The 20,364-nt window shown below is 42.7% G+C and overlaps 1 protein-coding gene across 1 annotated transcript in view; it reads right to left on the bottom strand.

Moving 5' to 3' along the window:
* Positions 1 to 20,364, bottom strand: part of LOC126101021 (quinone oxidoreductase-like protein 1) — a 133,635-nt gene that overhangs the window by 24,724 nt on the left and 88,547 nt on the right. The window contains exons 4-6 of the mRNA XM_049911688.1: positions 15,044 to 15,339; positions 14,634 to 14,759; positions 14,331 to 14,482 (exon numbers count right to left, since the gene is read on the bottom strand). Of these exons, the coding sequence (XP_049767645.1) occupies positions 14,331 to 14,482; positions 14,634 to 14,759; positions 15,044 to 15,339 (574 nt within the window). The remainder of the gene's footprint in view (positions 1 to 14,330; positions 14,483 to 14,633; positions 14,760 to 15,043; positions 15,340 to 20,364) is intronic.

The following is a 20,364-nucleotide window of genomic DNA, read 5'->3' as shown; positions in this document are numbered from 1 at the left end:
ACTGAGCCCTGTGGCACCCCATTCTCCTGGCGAAAGGTGTCGGACAGGACAGAACCCACACGTACCCTGAGCTGTCGATCCATTAAAAAGGAACGAATAAACAGAGGGAGGCGACCGCGAAGGCCCCATGTATGCATGGTGCGGAGAATGCCCGCCCTCCAACAGGTGTCGTAAGCCTTCTCCAAATCAAAGAACACAGCCGCAGTCGGGCGCTTCCGCAAGAAGTTATTCATAATGAAGGTCGACAAGGTAACCAGATGGTCAACAGCAGAGCGGCGCCTACGAAATCCACATTGTACATTGGTAAGTAGGCGTTGAGACTCGAGCAGCCAAACCAATCGAGAGTTAACCATTCGCTCCATCACTTTACAGACACAGCTGGTAAGCGAGATAGGTCGATAACTGGAAGGCAAGTGCTTGTCCTTCCCCGGCTTAGGAATCGGGACAACAATAGACTCGCGCCAGCATGCGGGAACGTGTCCCTCAATCCAGATGCGATTGTATGTACGAAGAAGAAAACCTTTACCCGCAGGAGAAAGGTTCTTCAGCATCTGAATATGAATAGAATCAGGCCCTGGAGCGGAGGACCGTGATCGGCCAAGTGCGGTTTCGAGTTCCCGCATGGTGAATGGGGCATTATAACTTTCACAATTCGAGGAGCGGAAGTCAGGTGGCCTAGCCTCCTCTGCCTGTTTGCGGGGGAGGAAGGCAGGGTGGTAATGAGCGGAGCTCGAAACCTCTGCGAAAAAGCGGCCGAAGGCATTGGAGACAGCCTCAGGGGCCACAAGGACTTCATTCGCGACCTTCAAGCCAGAAACTGGGGAGTGGACCTTAGTGCCAGATAGCCGGCGCAGGCTGCCCCAGACAACAGAAGAAGGAGTAAAACTGTTGAAGGTGCTTGTGAAAGCAGCCCAGCTGGCTTTCTTGCTTTCTTTAATAATACGACGACACTGAGCACGTAACCGTTTATAATTAATACAATTCGCCACTGTAGGGTGGCGTTTAAATGTGCGTAAAGCACGTCGACGAGCACGTAAAGCGTCTCTACATGCTGCGGTCCACCAGGGGACCGGTACGCGATGTGGAGACGAAGTAGGGTGAGGGATGGAATATTCCGCAGCCGCGAGAATGACTTCCGTGAGGTGTGCGACCTGACGATCGCAGCTTGTGAAGGTTTGATCCTGAAAGGTCGCCCTGGAAGAGAAGAGCCCCCAGTCTGCCTTGGAGATGGTCCAACTAGAGGAGCACGGAGAGGGGGTATGCTGCAGGAGATGGATAACACACGGGAAGTGGTCGCTCGAATATGTATCAGCAAGTGCATACCACTCAAACCGGCGTGCAAGTTGGGGAGTACATATAGAGAGGTCTAAATGGGAATAGGTATGAGATGTGTCCGAAAGAAAAGTAGGGGCGCCAGTATTGAGGCAGACAAGATTGAGCTGGTTGAAGAGGTCTGCTAACAAGGAGCCCCTCGGGCAGGATGCTGGAGAGCCCCAAAGGGGATGGTGGGCATTGAAGTCTCCAGTTAACAAAAATGGTACAGGTATCTGAGAAATAAGCTGCATCATGTCTGCCCTGGTAACGGCAGATGACGATGGAGTGTAAACGGTACAAAAGGAAAACGTAAAAGTGGGGAGAGTAATGCGGATGGCAACTGCCTGCAGGCCAGTGTGCAACGAGATGGGATCGTAGTAAATATCATCCCGGACCAGCAACATAACCCCTCCATGAGCTGGGATACCTACCACAGGGGGTAGGTCAAAACGCACAGAGGTGTAGTGCGCCAAGGCAATTTGATCGCATGGGCGTAGCTTCGTTTCCTGGAGGGCTACGACGAGCGGACGGTGCAAGCGGAGCAGCAACTTCAAGTCCTCTCGGTTGGAGCGAATGCTGCGAATATTCCAGTTAATAAGTGCCATCGTAAGAAAAGGAAGATGAGAGAAGGGGTCACCTCTAAGGCCGCTTAGGGCCTGGCTTCGAGCGAGCACCGCCGCCGCTATCAGTAGGCGGACAGTCATCGTCCATGGGGTCTATAGGGTCATCGGCCATCTCGGGAGGATGGCCGGGAGGGGGAGCTTCCTCCGCCGGTGAACGGCCAGATGTTCGGCTACCAGCGGTGCGGCCAGGCGAAACGGATGACGGCCTGGGGCGGCAACCGCTGGGTGGCGCAGGAGAAGAAAGGCGCCGTGGCGGAGAAGGAGAACTGTGCTTCCTATGCGCCTTTTTAGAAGGACGTTTGGTGGAAGTACCGGTCGAAGGCTGGGAGGTCGAGGGACGGAGGAAGTCTGCACGGGATGGTTCCTTCTTGAAGGCCCGTGCATCTGACTTCGGGGTCTTCGACTTAGCAGAAGCTGAGGAAGTGGCTGGTGTCTGTAGGGTGATGGGAGGAAGAGGAGACGTCGACCGCGCGATCTTAGCACTGGCCGAACGGACGACCGTGGTGCTGAAGGTCAGATCGCATGTCTGGGTTGCTACCTCCCGGGTAGTCCGAGGAGAGGCGAGGACAGTGCTGTATTTCCCCGCTGGGAGCAGCGTGGGCTTCCTACTAGCCAATAGCTTGCGAGCAGCCGAGGTGGACACTTTCTCTTTGACCCGTATTTCCTGGATACAGCGCTCTTCCTTATAGACAGGACAGTCGCGGGAGGATGCGGCATGGTCACCCTGACAGTTCACACAACGAGGAGACGGAGGTGGACAGTCACCCTCATGGGCATCCCTGCCACAAGTGACACATTTAGCCGCATTGGAGCAAGACTGTCGAGTGTGATTGAAACGCTGACACTGGTAGCAGCGCGTAGGTGTCGGGACATAGGGGCGAACAGAAATAACCTCGTAGCCCGCCTTGATGCGCGATGGCAGCTTAACACTATCGAAGGTCAAGAAAAGTGTCCGGGTCGGTACAAGGTCATTGTTGACCTTTTTCATGACCCTATGGACAGCCGTCACGCCCTGCTCAGCGAGGAAAGATTGAAGCTCCTCGTCAGTCAATCCGTCGAGGGAGCTACTATAGACTACACCACGAGATGAATTCAAAGTTCGGTGGGCCTCCACCCGGACAGGGAACGTGTACAAGAGTGTGGCCTGAAGCAGTTTTTGTGCCTGAAAGGCACTCTCAGTTTCGAGTAATAAGGTACCGTTACGCAACCTGGTACAAGATTTGACAGATCCGGCTATGGCGTCTACGCCCTTCTGAATAACGAAAGGGTTGACAGAGGAAAAATCCTTTCCGTCCTCAGATCGAGAAACTACGAGGAACTGTGGGGCAGGCGGTAGTACTTTTGTCACTGTTGGCTGGTCACGTTTCCGTTTTTGGGTCGAAGTCGAAAGCGATGGAGTAGAATCCATTGCGGAGGAATCCCCCATGATTGCCAGCGTCTCCGATGGCGCGCTCCTTCCTTGTGGGGACCCTCTCAGAGGGCACTCCCGCCTTAGGTGAATGTTTACACCTCAGGTCACACCTCCCGAGAAACAGACGGAGGGACCAATCGGCATGGTCAGAAGGTATCAGTTCAGGCAATCACCCCTCCCCGGGCCTGGCCTTTACCAGGGGGTCAGGGGGTACGCGCGTGCCTTACATGTCTACCCAGGGCGGGGACTTACGCGTTACCCCGTCACCGGCTACGCGTGCGAACGCGTGGGTCGGCCTTCAGACACGCACAGGGAGGAAGTAAGAAGAGGAAAAAGAAGAGAGAGAGGGAGAAAGAGGACAGACTGTCTCAAACGCCGAGGCGGAGACCAGAGAAGGCAAGGAGAAGAAGGCAATGAGAAAGCAAGGAGAAGAAGGCAATGAGAAGGCAAGGAGAAAAAGGCAATGAGAAGGCAAGGAGAAAAAGGCAATGAGAAGACAAGGAGAAAAAGGCAATGAGAAGGCAAGGAGAAGTCAAGGGAAAGAGTAAGGAAGACAGTGAGGTGGAGAAGAGCAAAGAAAGGAACCAACAAAAGGAAGGAAGAAACGAGAAGGGAAAAACCAAAAAGACCACGATTAGAGGTCGTGAAACCGTCCGTCTCCGGACGCAGGCGCTAACTACCCCCGTGAGGGGGATGGACTCCTTTTAGTCGCCTCTTACGACAGGCAGGAATACCTCGGGCCTATTCTAATCCCCGGACCCGCAGGGGGGACTGGGTACGTGCAATCAGTCTACAAAGGAGATTGCTTACAAATCACTCGTGTGACCTGTTCTAGAATTTGCTCAAGTGTGTGGGACCCGTATTAGATGGGACTAACAGGAGATACTGAACGTATACAGAGAAGGGCAGCACACATGGTCACAGGTTTTTTTTTAAATCCTGTGGGAGAGTTTCACAGAGATACTGAAGGAACTGAACTGTAAGACTCTTGAAGGTACATGTAAACTTTTCCGAGAAAGTCTATTAACAAAGTTTTAGAAACTGGTTTTAAATGATTAATCTAGGAATATACTCACAATCTCCTACGTATCACTCACACAGGGACCATGATGATAGAATTGGAATAATTCCTGCACACACAAGGGCATTCAATCATTCTTCCTGCACTCCATATGTGAATGGAACAGAAACATATCCTAAAAACTTGTGTTGGGGGGTACCCTTTGCCACGCACCTTATGGAAATTTGCAGAGCATAGCTGTAGATGCAGATGTAAGTGACAACCAAATGGATCCTGCTATGAAAATAAATGGCGTGTCCGACCATCTGTCCTGACGGTTGGGCCATATGATGGGCGACCGTCAGGTTGGTATCCCACTAATGTCTGGGGCATCTCTAGACATGTCTTCGGCCTGGAATCTAATTGACTGAAGCAGACTTGTCTTGAGTGATGAGCTTCAAATTGAGCTCCGATGATCAGCAAAGACGTGTCTGGAGATACCCAAGAAAGTGGTGGGATACCACCCTGATTATCGGCTGCGATACAGCCCAACAACTAGAAGTGATGGTCTGAAGTTCCACTTCCTTTCATAGCAGGACCCCTTTCGTTGCCATCTGCGGGGCACCATTACAGCCCAGCAGTATGTCGATGACATTTGGTGCCTCGTTTTGTTGCCCTTCATGGCAAATCATCCTGGGCTTACATTTCAGCAAGATAATGCGCAAGCAAACATCATCTATACATTTGAGCATTAGTAGAACACTACATAACTGCACAATCAATATTCCATATAACAACTTCCTGATAGAATGGGGTACACAGTGTGCGGCTTGGGTGTGCGTTTCTTCATAAAGAAAAGCAGCTACTTTTTACAAAAGCTGAACAACATCCTTACACTTGAAAATAATCAAAACAATTCACAGTCATACTGGATGTACGATACGGAGCATACTGAGGTGACACACCGTAGTGACACCATGCAGTGCAAATACATTCCTGAGTGTCACATATAGAAATACAACCACAATATTACTGATAATAAAATACATCTTCTTTATAACCAAATACATGTTCACTGTGTGAGCAGAAGTGCATTGCTTGTATTTGGATGTAAAGATGATGTACATTATCGTTCACAATATTATGGTTGTGCTTTTGTGGCAAACCTAAGGAAAGTATCTGCACTACTTGGCATCACTTTGGCGTGTTGCCTGGGTGTGCCGCATGTGCTAGATCCAATATGTTCATGATTCATTCCAATTATTTTGAAATGTAAGGACGTAGTTCTTTCACCATGTTTGATGTGATGCTAGTGCTTTTATAAAAATTGCTTGAGTTTCTTTATGACATCATGCACACTGTACATCCTACCCTAATTAGCATTAATCAGTATTTACAATATGTTGTACATTTATATGCGACATTCAGGAATGTATGTGACAGATTTTTTTTTTTCCCCCCGCATTGCTTGTTATTACTGTAGCATGTCACGCGGCTGTGCCCATCTTTTCCATCCAATATGATCATGAAATTTGATTATTTTCATACTCGAACTCAGAAGCTGGTTGGACAGAACTGACTCAGCCTTTCTTTTTCATGCACCAGATTCCAATTTTCTCCCTATGTCTCTGTCTTTTGAGGGTCCTCCAGACATGATGATCTAAAAAACTTTTTTGCTAAATACATTGATAAGTACAGTAGGGTACTTAAAGTACTCAATGTCAGCATATATAGTGAATAGACTGCGTTATTATCATATGTGACAGAATTTTTTTATTTTTTTATTTCAACCATACACACCAAAGAAACCACAGCCTATGGTAAATCAGTATACAAATACATTTCTTGGTGTATTTATTTGTCTGTTATTTATACATGACGAAATTTAAAAAAAAAATTCTGTCATGTACAAATAGCAGCCAAATAAATACACCAAGAAATGTATTTGTATACTGATTTACCATAGGCTGGGGTTCCTTTAATATGTATGGTTGAAATTGGTACAACCATACATTCAGAGATAAAAGACTTGTACACTTGTGCCAGTTCAGTAACTTGGGGGGAAAAAAAAAAAAAAAAAAAGAGTTAAGTGTCACTTGGTGCGATTGGTTTCAGAAAGCTGACATTAGTGGCCAAGACAATGCTCCTGCCTGTATTGTCCCTTCCACAGAACATTGTTGCATTTGCTTGCTGTTGGATCGAAGTGTCAATTTGAAAAATCTATGCATACCAAGCACACTGTGAATATGGTATAAAGAAAAATAAATGTATTTTTCATTTAACATGCACCTTTCTTTAATATGGCAATCGGATTACTCTCTAAATATATAATTTAATAATTTATTTTACAAATTTTTTTTAGTCTATATGAACGACTTTACAGCAAAACATTCTCCTTCGGGTTCCATACGTAACTGCCATCTAATGTGCATGCGATGATTCTCAAAAGGTATATTCTGCGCAAATCGTATAATATAATAGGCCTACCAGAACCAGACTGCAATCCCAAACTTGTACCCTTGGCGCGTTGCAGCATAGGTGTATACCTTAGATATATCATGTAATGGGGGTTAACTGTCATAATGTTGCTGGACGACTCTAGATAAATACTACTACATTCATATGGAAAGAGAGATGGACAACTAAGTAGTAACAGAGGTGGGAGGGGGCTGTGAAAAATAGACAGGAAAGACAATGAAAGATGTAGAAAACTAAAATGGAGTGAAGCAAAGAGTACTTACAGTGAAGAAATGCTGAGACGGTTGAAATTAATGTAAATTAAGGCAAGGTGAGTGGCGAGAACCAAGGACATGTTGAAGTGCTAGTTCCCACCTGTGTAGTTCTGAGAAATTGGTGTCTGGAGAAAGAATCCCGATGGTGCGTGTGGTGAAACAGGTGCCGTGATCACGAATGTCATGTTGTAGAGCACACTTTGGAATAGGATACTGCGAGGTGCCAATGTACATCCTCTGCCTGTGGTAGTCACGCTGATGTAGAAGGCCAAACAGTGTTTACATAATAGCTGGTATATGACGTGTCATTTCCTAAGTGGCTCTTCCTTTGATATTATATATTTTGTGAGTTACAGGGCTATTATAGGTGGTGGTAGGAGGGTGCATGGGGCAAGTCTTGCAGTGGGGACAGTCACAGGGGTAGGAGCCATAGGGTAAGGAGGCAGGTGCAGAAGGAGCATAGTGTCTGACAAGAATATTACGGAGATCGGTAGGGCGGTGGAAAGCTATTCTAGGTGTAGTTAGCAAAATTTCAGACACAATGGATCTCATTTCAGAGCATGATTTTAGGAAGTCATGGCCCTGTCTAAGTAGCTGATTGACAAATTCCAGACCAGGATAATACTGGGTCACCAATGGTGTGCTCCGATGCTGTTTTGTGGACGGGTCAGCACTACCACGACAGGGTGTGATGGCCAGGGAAATATGCTTTTTGGCTAGGCTGGTGGGGTTACAAGGGTAAGGTGAGAATGGTGGTGTATTGTTGTAAAGAGTCTGCATCCAAATAAATACATTTGCCTTGGATGCCATGGCTGTATGGGAGGGAACGTTTGGTATGGAAAGGACGGCAAGTGTCAAAATTTAAGTACTGTTATTTGTTGGTAGGTTTAATGTGGACAGAAGTGTGTAACTGGCCTTTGGTGAACACTAGATCAACATTAAGGAAAGTGGCATGGGATTCAGAATGCACCATTATCATTCCAACCTTTCAACAGTAAGTAAGTGTGGATAGGATCGTGTTTATTGAAGATGGTACTTCTCCACACATTTTACAGCCAGTGAAGCAGTTACTGTACAGGAATTTCGGATGTGCTAGAATTATCAGTCATTTCCCTACAGCCTGGCTGTCCAGATCACCTGATCTAAATCTGTGTGACTTCTGGCTGTGCGGTTATCTGAAAGATGTCATGTTCGGTGCTCCAATTAAGAATGTAGCTGAACTGAAGGCATACATTTCACAATACATTCTGAACGTGACCACCAAGACAAACCAGTCTATTGTCGAATATGCTGTTTCTCGATTTCAACTTGTGGCAGAGAAGTACGACAGCATACTGAACATGCCTTGCCCCATTTCCATGACAATTAGAAACTGATGTCATTTTGCTTTCTACATGGGTTTTGGCCCCAGGACAATTAAAAACTGATATTCCACTTTTCATGCACTTTTTGGGCCCAACACAAAATTTTTGTCCCAGGATGTTTTGCCCTGCATCAGTTCTTAAGCTGTTACAATTTGACATCATTCTGAGCAGTGGTTCTCCTCCTACAGTGTTCTGAAACTGGAACTTTAATTATGGACACCCTGTAGTTTATGACAAAGTCCAAAAGTATATTTACTTTAAGCCCTTCATGCACTTCATTTTATTACTATGTTGGTGGAGCTTCGAAAACTACAAAGTCAGTGGCTTAATAGAGGTAGTGCAAGGATGTAACACTAGAACTGGCATGACATAAATACAAATCAATGTTATGCTTAATTTAGGTCAGCAAATACAGAGCAGGTCATGTAATTTAATAGCAACAATAAATGTTAAAACTTAATACTACTAACTGTTTTGTAGTAACAATATTTCAAATGCTGATATGTTAGCTATGCTTTAAATTTTAGACTTACTTTTTCTGCATCCCACTATCTGCAATATATCCTGCAGACTGTCACACAGTATGATATATAGGTCATTGACTATTCTTCTTTCTTTCTCCAGAAAGATGTTAAAGTAGGTAACTGCAGTTATTATTTCAGTAGAATCAGTCAATTAACGACTTCAGTTGTAAACAATTTTATTGGTTCAAAATCACAACCAGTTTTGGGGAATTATATCCACCTTCAGGAGTACAAGAACCATGAGGCTCGTGGCCATCACACCCGAACACTAGGCTGCAGGCACATGACAGCTGCACTCGAGATATGAAATGATGCAATGGCAGACGGCAACCTCGCATGAAAACTAGCGACCGTCATGTTACAAGGGGAAGTGATGTCATATGTGAACGGCGTAAGAGTGACTGACTACCCCAACCTTAATAAATGGTGAATATGTAGTATATAAGTGAATTGAAGAGAGTTAAATGTACATTGTCAAAATATAAAAATAATGTGAAAATTACGTGCTTCTGTGTAAGCACTAACAGTGCCCAAGCATCTGTTAAAAACTTAAAAAGACAAAAACTTAAAAAGACAAAAACTTAAAAAGACAAAAACTTAAAAAGACAAAAACTTAAAAAGACAAAAACTTAAAAAGACAAAAACTTAAAAAGACAAAAACTTAAAAAGACAAAAACTTAAAAAGACAAAAACTTAAAAAGACAAAAACTTAAAAAGACAAAAACTTAAAAAGACAAAAACTTAAAAAGACAAAAATTTAAAATGATAAAATAAGTCGGAAATAAGACAGCAGTGGCAAGTTGGATAAAAATAAAATTAAGTTAATCTCATTAAGTATGCACAAAGAAAACTAGTGTCAATTACATTATTAAAATTATATGCATAAAAAGAAAAATACAATTCCTTTGAGAGGAAAGTCTAAGGGGAATATTTGTACAGTTTGAGCACACACATTTCACAATTAAATTACTACGAACACTAAAATTTTATTGAAATCCTCTGTGTGCGTTTTCCATACCCTGAGCAGTGCACTACCATGAAGCAGGGGACATATGGGTTGTGGGAATGTTTGAGATATCCATATTTTCTCTAACATGTCATGTTCATAAAATTTTATGTTATAAAGTGGATAAATAAATTAGCTACATTTGATTACAGACAAGATGGTTTCTACACTTTGAATGACACTGATAACTAGACTGCAGATTTTAGGTAAAAACCTATTTTGTTCCTGAGTTCCTATTTGCATAAAAATTGGTACTTATGCGTTTCATGACTATTTACACTTAATAACATTAATTCTATAGGACCTAAAAAAGCCTATTTCGACATTAGTGCCTATTTTTGCCTATTTCAGCTTTAATATCCTAAAAAGTGCCTATTTCATCATACAAGACAGTGGCTCCAAGTTTTTCCACACTATACAACAGATGGAAAAAAATACTTTCTGCCCAGCATGCAGCAAGGTGGCTAGTTGATATGCGCTCATGCTTCGTATTTGCCTAACACTTCGGTCTTTTTTCATATTTTATATCGCTATCCCTGTTAATACCAAATACTCTTTATAGGTGTTTTATTATTCATATGTAAAAAATAGATCACGGATCTTTAGGTTAAAACCTATTTTTTTCCTAAGCTCCAATTAGCATATAAGTTGGTACTTATGCGTTTCATGACTAACTAAACTGAATACCGTTAGTTCTATAGGACCTAAAATTGCATATTTCGACGCTGACGCCTAATTTTGCCTATTTTGGCACCAAAATCCTAAAAAGTACCTATTTCATTAATCTGACAGAGTTCTTGTGTTTTCAAAGATTAGAAAAAGGAAGTAAACTTAGGGCTTTACGTCTCGTCGAAGGCGAAGGTCGTTAGAGACTGTTTACATTTCCTTTGCTTGCCTTACTACCAACAGCACTTCGCACGGTTGAATGGTCATCCATCCAAGTACACGCCGAGCGCGACAGTGCTTAACTTCGGTGAGCGAATGGGAACCGGTCAAAGATTTGAGTTACACATTAGAATCGAACGTGGGAGTACTAAGTGTTATATTTGAAAATATTTCGTTCGTAGGATTCTGGCCAGCTGTGTATTTTTGCAAAGAAACGGTTTCATAAGCCTTAAGCTGAGCACGGATTAAAAAATCGCAATGTTAATCGTATACGCCCTCTATAGCTAAATTACTGCCCTTCACGCATTTTCTCGCTGCTGTCTACAGGCAGTCCTATCAAACTACTCTGTTTTGTGAAAGGTATTATACGTGAATTTTCCGGTTCCAAAAATATTTGCCAGTAGTGAGATGTTTTCATCTGAAGCACCGGTAGATTCCATTCGCTTGTTCAGAAGGAGCGGCCATCTGTCAGGTGCCACATGTCCAGCAACGAGTACTGTACTTCCCCTATCGCTCCCATGCACCGCAGTAAAAGGAAAAAAAGACAGGTCATCGTTCACTTTTTCCCAGCGAAAACAAATCAGTACATTGTGTAGCGACCGACGAGTTAAGTGTTACTGACGTTCTAAGTGCAAAATAAATTCTAGTTTCTGTGTGAGAATACTACGCCATGCCGAAAACAGCTAGTTCAAAGTCTACTCATATAAGGCAGTGGCTGCAAGATTTTCCGCATTATACAACAGATGGGAAAATTATTTTCTGCCAAGCATGCAACAAGGAGGTTAGTTGATTTTTTTCTTAGACTTCTTATTTTCCTGTCACTTAGGATTCTTTTTTATCGCTATCCTTTAGTAATACGAAATACTCTTTATATGCGATTCTAAACTGCATTTCCCTTTTCTCTCATATTAGGTTTCGAGTGTTAAGAAATCTCACTTAACTCAGCATGAAGATGGAATCGCACATAAAGCTAATGTTGAACGAAAGTCAAAATTGAAGCAAACTCTTTCAACCAATAAATCTGGTGAATCCTCCGAAAAAAACAAGTTCTGCAGTGATTTGTGTCATGCACTTGTGGCAGCAAACATCCCCTTTCGGAAACTAGATAACCCTATTTTCAGAGGTTTTCTTGAGAAGTACTGCCATCAGTCTATTCCTGCAGAGTCACAATTATGTGGATTCAGCTTACAATGCTGCACATTGCACAGAATCCGAGAAGATGTTGGAGAATCTTGTATATGGATTTCTGTGGATGAAACTACTGACAGTCTTGGCCGTTACATTGCAAACCTGATGATTGGCAAGCTAGATCCAGATACTCCATCAAGGTCTCATTTGATTTACTCAAAACAGCTTGCAAAAACTAACCAACAAACAATAGCACAGTTTGTGAACAATGGGCTTAAGGTGCTATACCCAAACGGAGTGGATGAGAATAAGGTGCTTCTGGCCGTCCCTGATGCTGCTGCATATATAATAGCAGCGTTTCAACTATTAAAAGTTTTCTACCCATTGATGCTACATGTAACTTGTGTAGTGCATGGGATCAACCACATAGCAGACCAAGTAAGGCTACAATTTCCTAAAGTAAATAAAGTAATATCTATGGTGAAGAAAATTTTTGTTAAGGCACTATCAAGAATACAGGCATTCAAAGAACAGTTTCCAGATGTCCAATTGCCGCCAGAGCCTGTTGTCACCCGCTGGGGCACGTGGCTGATAGCAGCAGAATACTACAGTATGCATCTCTCAGCTGTCCAGAAGGTGGTTGAAAATATACCGGAGGATGCTGCATCCATAACTGCAGCAGTGGAGTTTACTCAAAGATTCTTCTTTAAAACGGGACTTATCTTACATTAGGGCCCACTACACATTTATGGCAAGAATATTTTCACAATTAGAAGGCTCAGGGAGACCAATCTATGACAATATTTCTTTGCTTGAAGAGGTCAAAATGAAAATTAATGAAGTACCAGGTGAAGTAGGGGAAAAAGTACGGGCAAAAATGCAAACGGTTTTGCAGAAGAACACTGGCCTGAAGGAGTTGTGTGCAGCTGCCGACATACTTAGTGGAAAATCCAGCACTCCCGACTGCAGCATTCCTGTCCAACCTGAAGTACGCCCCTGTCACATCTATTGATTTAGAACGTTCTTTTTCAGCGCATAAATGGATTCTGGCAGACAAGTGCCACAGTTTTTCACTAGAAAACCCAGAAAAGATTTTGGCTATTTATTGTGAAGCCAACTATGGTCAGAATATGCGAAACTACGAATGTATTAATTAAACCACTGCCACATCTTTTTTAAGGAACTCAAAAATATTTGGAGTTATGTTCAACATTAATGTTGTAGATTGCTGTGTTCTGTAACTGTGTAAATATTCATTCTCCTTGTTTTAATGACTAATATGATGTTCATGCTGTCAACACTGTGTATTTTAATTTATTTTTATTTTCTCTGCATCATTTTTATTAGAGCCTATTTTAGGTTTTATATAGCCTAAATGAACTACTGAAGGAGCCTATTTTAGGTGCCTAAAACACACTTTTTTACAACCTAAAAATCCCTGGTCTACTGATAACCTTCAGATATGACTTCTTGGTTGTTTATGCACACACAGATCATCCCAGGAGGCATCGTCAATATTCAGGGATATGGAAAGAATGATGATTCACTGCAAAAAAGTCTGGTAAACATGGACTCTAACATGTACACCTTAAGAACTATGAGCACTACTACATCTCCAATACTAAGAAACAAATCCCTTCTATGGCAAACTCGTTGCTTTCCATATCTTGGAAGAAGGTAGTATAGACCAAAACAAAGGGAAAAAAGTGTCCAGTGAATGTAGGCTCTAATGTGCATAGCTTACGAGCTATGAGAACTTGTTCAGTGGAAGATGTGTTTTACATCAGCGAAGATGAACAAGTGCTTGTATCTTTTAAGGTATGCACTTCAGAGCCCATGTTTACTGGATTTTTTATCTTGTTTTGATCCATATTGCCATATCTCAAAATATGGAAAGCGAAGAGTCTGCAGTAGCAGAAAGTTGTTTCGAAGTATTGAAGACAAAGACATGCTCACAGCTCTTAAGATGCACTATAGAGCCAATGTTTACTACATTTTCTTGTACTGAATGATTGTTCCTGTCATTGCCCTGAGTTCTTACCATTCTAACTGGGACACCCTGTGTAAGCACTGGAGAAAGTTTCTCACATCCACATAACTGGCCATTTAATTTCTTATTTAGGTTTCCTCCAACTCACCATGATAGGTGATGTATAAAGAGTGAACTGTGCATGAATATAGTCTCATTAATGCTCAGCATTTTCTCAGTGAAATCCTTAAAATATTTCTTTAAGTAAAAATGGGAAAAGAACATGAGAAAGTACACACACAATGTGGTAGCTGAGGGAGGGAACCAGATCTGCCGTCAAAATAGGTCTAGTAACTGAGCAATAAATCACTCACCGTACAATACCAGTTTTTATCTTTTCTACAATGTCCATCAGTATATGCTGATAACGTCCTTGCTGGGCATTTGACAAAATCCACGACTGCTCAAACAGAAAACCAACACTAGCACAACGTAAATACAGCATCCTTGAATAAGGTGGATCCAACTGAAAAAGTAGATACAAATATAAAGCTGTCTTAGAACACACTAGATATTATACACTCTGCCCTGTATATAATTTCAGGTCTACAATATTCATTAACATATACAAGGTGTGTTTTTTGCCAAGTTAGTGGAAAGTGAAGATATACCATTACCTGAAGATTTGCTCTAGATGTCACCCAGCGTCCCCCAACGCCAAGGCAAGAAATAATCTCATGTTTTGTTGGTGAATATGCTGTGGTAGAGTTCCATCTGTTGTCGCAAACATTATTATTAATATTCTAAAAAGAAAAGAAGATGATAATGTTAAGGCCACTGATGAGAAGCAAATCATTTAGAACAAACAACAGGAGAGAATAAGCAAAATCAACTGCCCATGAATCTGAAAATATAAGTTACAGAAGACTACAGCTGTAAACACCAATCCTCTTTCTATAACAGTTAAAGCAGTATATTTTTGTTCTTTCCCATGTAATATTTCATTATGTGTGACAAAACAAAATATTAATGAGACCATGACTCTCTTGTATCGTATTACAAAGGAACTTCAACAGACAGCTGTTACCTGCTGCTCTTCTGGTAGGAATGGCAATCCACCCCTGTCCACTATTATGTCAACACCCAAATTGCCAGTTTCGAGCATAATACCAGACCGAAGGCTGCTGGTACTGCTGCTTCTCTGGGCCTGTCCTGTAAGTCCACCTGTTCCCACTTCAACAACATGGGCAATGCCCCGGCCAGGGCCTTGCAGATATGCCTTCTCGTCATCTGACGTGGCTGTAGTAAGTACCCTTGCACCCCAGTGATGGGCCAGTTGCACACAGATGCTGCCAAATGAGCTGGCCCCATCAATAATGAGAACTGCAAGTAAATATTATCAGCATCAATTTATTTCAATTATATTTTCTTTCAAAGATATATTTAAATTATTACATATGTCCTTGGGAAGCACTTCATTCTTTAGCTTTGTATCAAACAAAAATTCAGTCAAGAAAACAAACTGGAAGAAAATTGTTTCAGAAGGTGAAACGTTAGCATTAGTGACACACAGACTTAAAATTTAATGTGATGACACTATTTTAGCTTGCAGAACTATTACTACCTTCCTTGGGTAGGAGAGGGGGGATAGTTTGACGAAGCTTGAAAAGGTAGGGCACATCACTCAGACCCAGGATGAGAGAGACCCACCTCTAGTGAAGACATGGATAGTTCTCTTTACTTTGTGCAACTTACTGCATGTGACACGAGATCTACTGAGGAACACTACATCATTATGTCTGCCATTCATCCAGTATTACTCTCTAACAAGGAGAGGTCCCTGGGGAGGGAGGGGGGGGATTGGCATTTTGCAACCATCTGTACAGTGGTGTAGGTTAGGGTCCCTCGTATCACACACTGCAACCATTCACTCAGGTGGTCCCTTGGCTGCTAGTAATTTATGAATAAGAATTTCACGTGATACTGTAGACCAGCAGTTCAAATTTTTTTAGTGACTGAAGCCTTTTGAAATATTAAATATTTTATGAAGTCCTAAAATAACCAAAACCTGGTTTTATTTTCACCCTTTAATTATAATCATTTAATTAAAACCATACAAAAATATGTGCATTGTACACTACTGACTTCTACAACAATATACAAAAACAACACACGATAATACAATACACAAAATAACACTGTATTCATTCCACTGTAAATTGATAAAACTGTTTCCATTTAATAGGAGGTTGTTTTATTTGATCAACTGTTTAATGTCAGGCTTGACAGGAGAGAGTTGAAGGCATATGTTAGGTTCAGCATCCAGTCTACTTCAGTAATATGTAGCAGCATATGCCAACAATCTTATTTCACCCAAGTATGTTGTTGGCAATGGGAAAAGGACAGCAACAGCCAGTTGGCAAGTTGTGAATATACTCACATCAAAAAAAGTTTTGCGTCATCCTGGTTCCCAGAACTCCTGAAGATAGATGTTGACTGTGAATATTTTATCACAGACACAGTCCCTTTGACTGTTCAGAGATGTCACTTAACCTGTCCAAAGATGTAAACAACCATGCATGAGCAGTGCCTATTAGACGGAGGGGGTCCGACAGTTGATCAGTTCCAGTCATTCCACCAGGAAGGAGGTACACGGCTTGTATTGTCTGCAGTTAAACCATGCCCAGATGGTCAATAGCACGGTTCAATCACATCCACATTGTTGCTTTGTGCCAGGAAGGGCTCTCAACAAGGGAAGTGTCCAGGCATAGTGAACCAAATCGATGTTGTTTGGACTGGAGGAGATACAGAGAATCAAGAACTGTTGATGACATGCCTCACTCAGGCCACCTAAGGGCTGCTACTGCTATGGATGACCGCTACCTGCGGATTACAGCTCTGAGGAACCATGACAGCAATGTCACCATGTTGAATAATGCTTTTCGTGCAGCCACAGGTCGCTGTGGTATGACTCAAACTGTGCGCAATAGGCTGCATGATGCGTAACTTCGCTCCTGACATCCTTGGCAAGGTCCATCTTTGCAACCATGACACCACGCAGTGCAGTACAGATGGGCCCAACAACATGTCGAATGGACCACTCAGGATTGGCATCACATTCTCTTCACACTATCATTGGAGATGTGTTTGGAGGCAACCCAGTCACAGGCTGAACATCTTAGACACATTGTCCAGGGTGTGCAGAAAGGTGGAGGTTCCCTGCTGTTTTGGGTTGGCATTATGTGGGGCCAACGTATGCCACTGGTGGTCATGGAAGGTGCCCTCACAGCTGTATGATACATGAATGCCATCCTCCGACCAATAATGCAACCATATCTGTAGCATACTGACGAGGAATTCATCTTCACGGACGACAATTCGCGCCCCATCGTGCACATCTTGTGAATGTGCTTCCTTCAGAATAACAACCTCACTCGACTAGAGTGGCCAGCATGTTCTCCAGACCTGAACCCTATTGAACATGTCTGGAATAGATTGAAAAGGGCTGTTTATCGACGACGTGACCCACCAACCACTCCGAGGGATTTATGCTGAATCGATGTTGAGGAATGGGACAATCTGCACCAACAGTGCCTTGATGAACTTGTTGATAGTACGCCATGACGATTACAGGCATGCATCAATGCAAGAGGACGTGCTACTGGGTATTAGAGGTACTGATGTGTACAGCAGTCTGGAACATCACCTCTGAAGATCTCGCTGTATGGTGGTACAACAGGCAATATGTGGATTTCATGAGCAATCTCTATTCCAATTTTCTGTACCTGTTCCGGAACTCTCGGAACCATGGTGAAGCAAAACTATTTTTGATGTGCGTATTCATCATAAACCTTTTCCAAAAATCATCAAGTAACATTGTTTTGAACAATGATTCTGTGGTTGAATCTGATATCATTTTTAAAAATGATTCATGGATTTCTTCTGACATATTTTCTGGATTCTGTAAATTCAGTACAAAAGGATTGTGTGTGCTGTCTTTCTTCATTGATAACTTCACGCCAGCAGTCTACCTCCACAAAAATGCGGCTTGTGAATGCTGCATCACCGGTAGCACCCATCTGGATGAGCCTTTTCCTCAGAGTGGTAAGGTGCTACCACTGCACAGTGGTTATGAAATATGGCCACATGGATTGTGCAAGGAGATTTCTACTTTTGCTTTTGGTCGGCGGAGTTGTCAAGTCTTCAATCTGCCGAGCTTACACCAGACTAGAATATACTGGGTGTTGAGCTGTGCGGAGTGCCAAGTGTGTGGAACATGAGGCTGCTCCTCCCCTCAGAAATACTTTGATTGGCCACATCCTGCTGGACCACAGCAGTGGTTACACACTGGCTTTGATAGCCTATTTTGGAATACTGAAAGGCTATTGGTGGTGGAAGCTTACAGCATGTTCCCCTTCATCGTTCCCATGACAAACATGAAAACTGTGTCAGATCTGACTTCAGTATTTTGTCATATACATATGATGTTCGCGACACATATCGAGTCTCACCTTTATTTGAATTGAAGGATTGTCAGAAGTCATTGTGTCTCGTAATGGGCAACAGCTCACATCTTCACCGCGTCCTTTCAGTAGTGGTGTGGAACATTTTGTTAGAATCTTCAGGGCTCAGATGAACACATTACAGGCCACCCACTTGTGGGAACAGGCCTTCAAAGTGTTTTTATCTTTGTACTGCTCCATGTCTAGGGATGGCAAGTTGCCAGTGGAACATTTCATGGTCATGGTCATCGTCATAGCACATTACTTCACAGTATGCATCCACCTCAGAGGATCTATGTCCTACCATGCATGCCTAAGTTTCAGTTTAGCAACTGTTTTTGTTTGCAGTTTATTGCAAGTGTTGTAGATTGGAAAATGGTGCTTTCACAATCCACTTACATTATAGAGAGTCTGATGGGACTGCACCAGCACACCAAAACCAGCTTTGCCCTGTTGCTTCTTGTGATATACTGCTGCCTCCTTTCTGTTCACAGACCCAGTTTGTCACCAGAGCCTGCAGTGGCCATCATCACTCGCACAGTTGTCTTCTCCTGCAGGACAGTCATCTTCTCGATTGGGAATGTCGATGGATGTTAACTTGGAACCACTTACAGTCTTGCTGCCATGCTGGCAGTCTGTGCTGCAGCCTATGTTGCATCGTATTGAGGAGTTGCATTGGTGTGTGTGGTTGGGGTGGAATAGTGGGAGAGGGGGAGGACCAGAGGACAGCTGTGTCATTGATCATCAGTAACTTCACACCAGCCCTCTACCATTGCAAAGATGTTGGATGTCAATGCCAATGCAGGCGAGGCAATGTGCCACCATCGTGCAGCGGAATGACATATGGCTGCATGGGACAAGCAAGGAGAGTTCTATTTCTGCTTCCAGTGGATGGACTGGTCGGGTCCTCACTCTGCTGAGCTTATGCCAGACTAGAGTATACTGACTGTTGAGTTGTGTTCTGCTTGTGTGAGTTAGTAGTAACTGCACTTGGAATATTCAGAGTTTGATAATTACAGATTTGCTATCTCTCACTGCCCAGTGTTTTTGGCTGCTTCTTTGTGCTCTATGACAACCACGAATTTTACACATAATCCTACACACAATAACTTCAGCCCTAGCAGGTAGGAGAACTACAAAAGATAGTTTCCAGAATGAGATTTTCATTCTGCAGTGGAGTGTGCGCTGATATGAAACTTCCTGGCAGGTTAAAACTGTGTGCTAGACCGAGACTCGAACTTGGGACCGAGTTCGAGTCTCAGTCGGGCACACAATTTTAATCTGCCAGGAAGTTTTATAAAAGATAGTGTTCTATCATTAATACATAAAAAGTTATGTTTATTCACTGTGTGTATGTTAATCAACTGACTGTTCTCCATGTCCAGCTCTGTGTACAAAAGGAGAACACAACATTGTGAATCATTGAATTCATTTTCAGTTTCGTGATCCACTCTTCAGAAAAATAAATCTCAAAAGATGCACACATATCATGAAGACATTGGACCAATTCTTCAAATACTTCATTTGCTAATTCTACTGTACCACAAATGAAAAAATTCATTGTTAAAATGCTTTCTAGTTCTCTTGCCATCACATGCAATCCAAAAATGTAATTTTTTTATGGCGGTTTTTTGTTGCTAGCACAGAAAACTGTTGTCTGTTTTCCTTGTATACATACATTTAATAAATTAAGTTTTCCAGACGTCTCTGCCTACAAAGATAGTTGTTCAGACTAAGTCCCATTGCTCAAACGTTAACGAAATATTGGTCATAATAGCTTGTAATTTAGCCCTTAGTTTGAATAATCTCATTAAGGTTTTACCACAAGACAACCATCTAACCTTGGTGAATAGCAGTAGTGTTCTATGTCTGCTTCTATAATCTTCATGTAACCATGAAAACAATC

The sequence above is a fragment of the Schistocerca cancellata genome, chromosome 9 (assembly GCF_023864275.1).
Source record: "Schistocerca cancellata isolate TAMUIC-IGC-003103 chromosome 9, iqSchCanc2.1, whole genome shotgun sequence".
Classification (NCBI taxonomy): domain Eukaryota; kingdom Metazoa; phylum Arthropoda; class Insecta; order Orthoptera; family Acrididae; genus Schistocerca; species Schistocerca cancellata.
The sequence above is the reverse complement of the archived record's forward strand: the minus strand, read 5'-3'. Positions and strand labels throughout refer to the sequence as shown.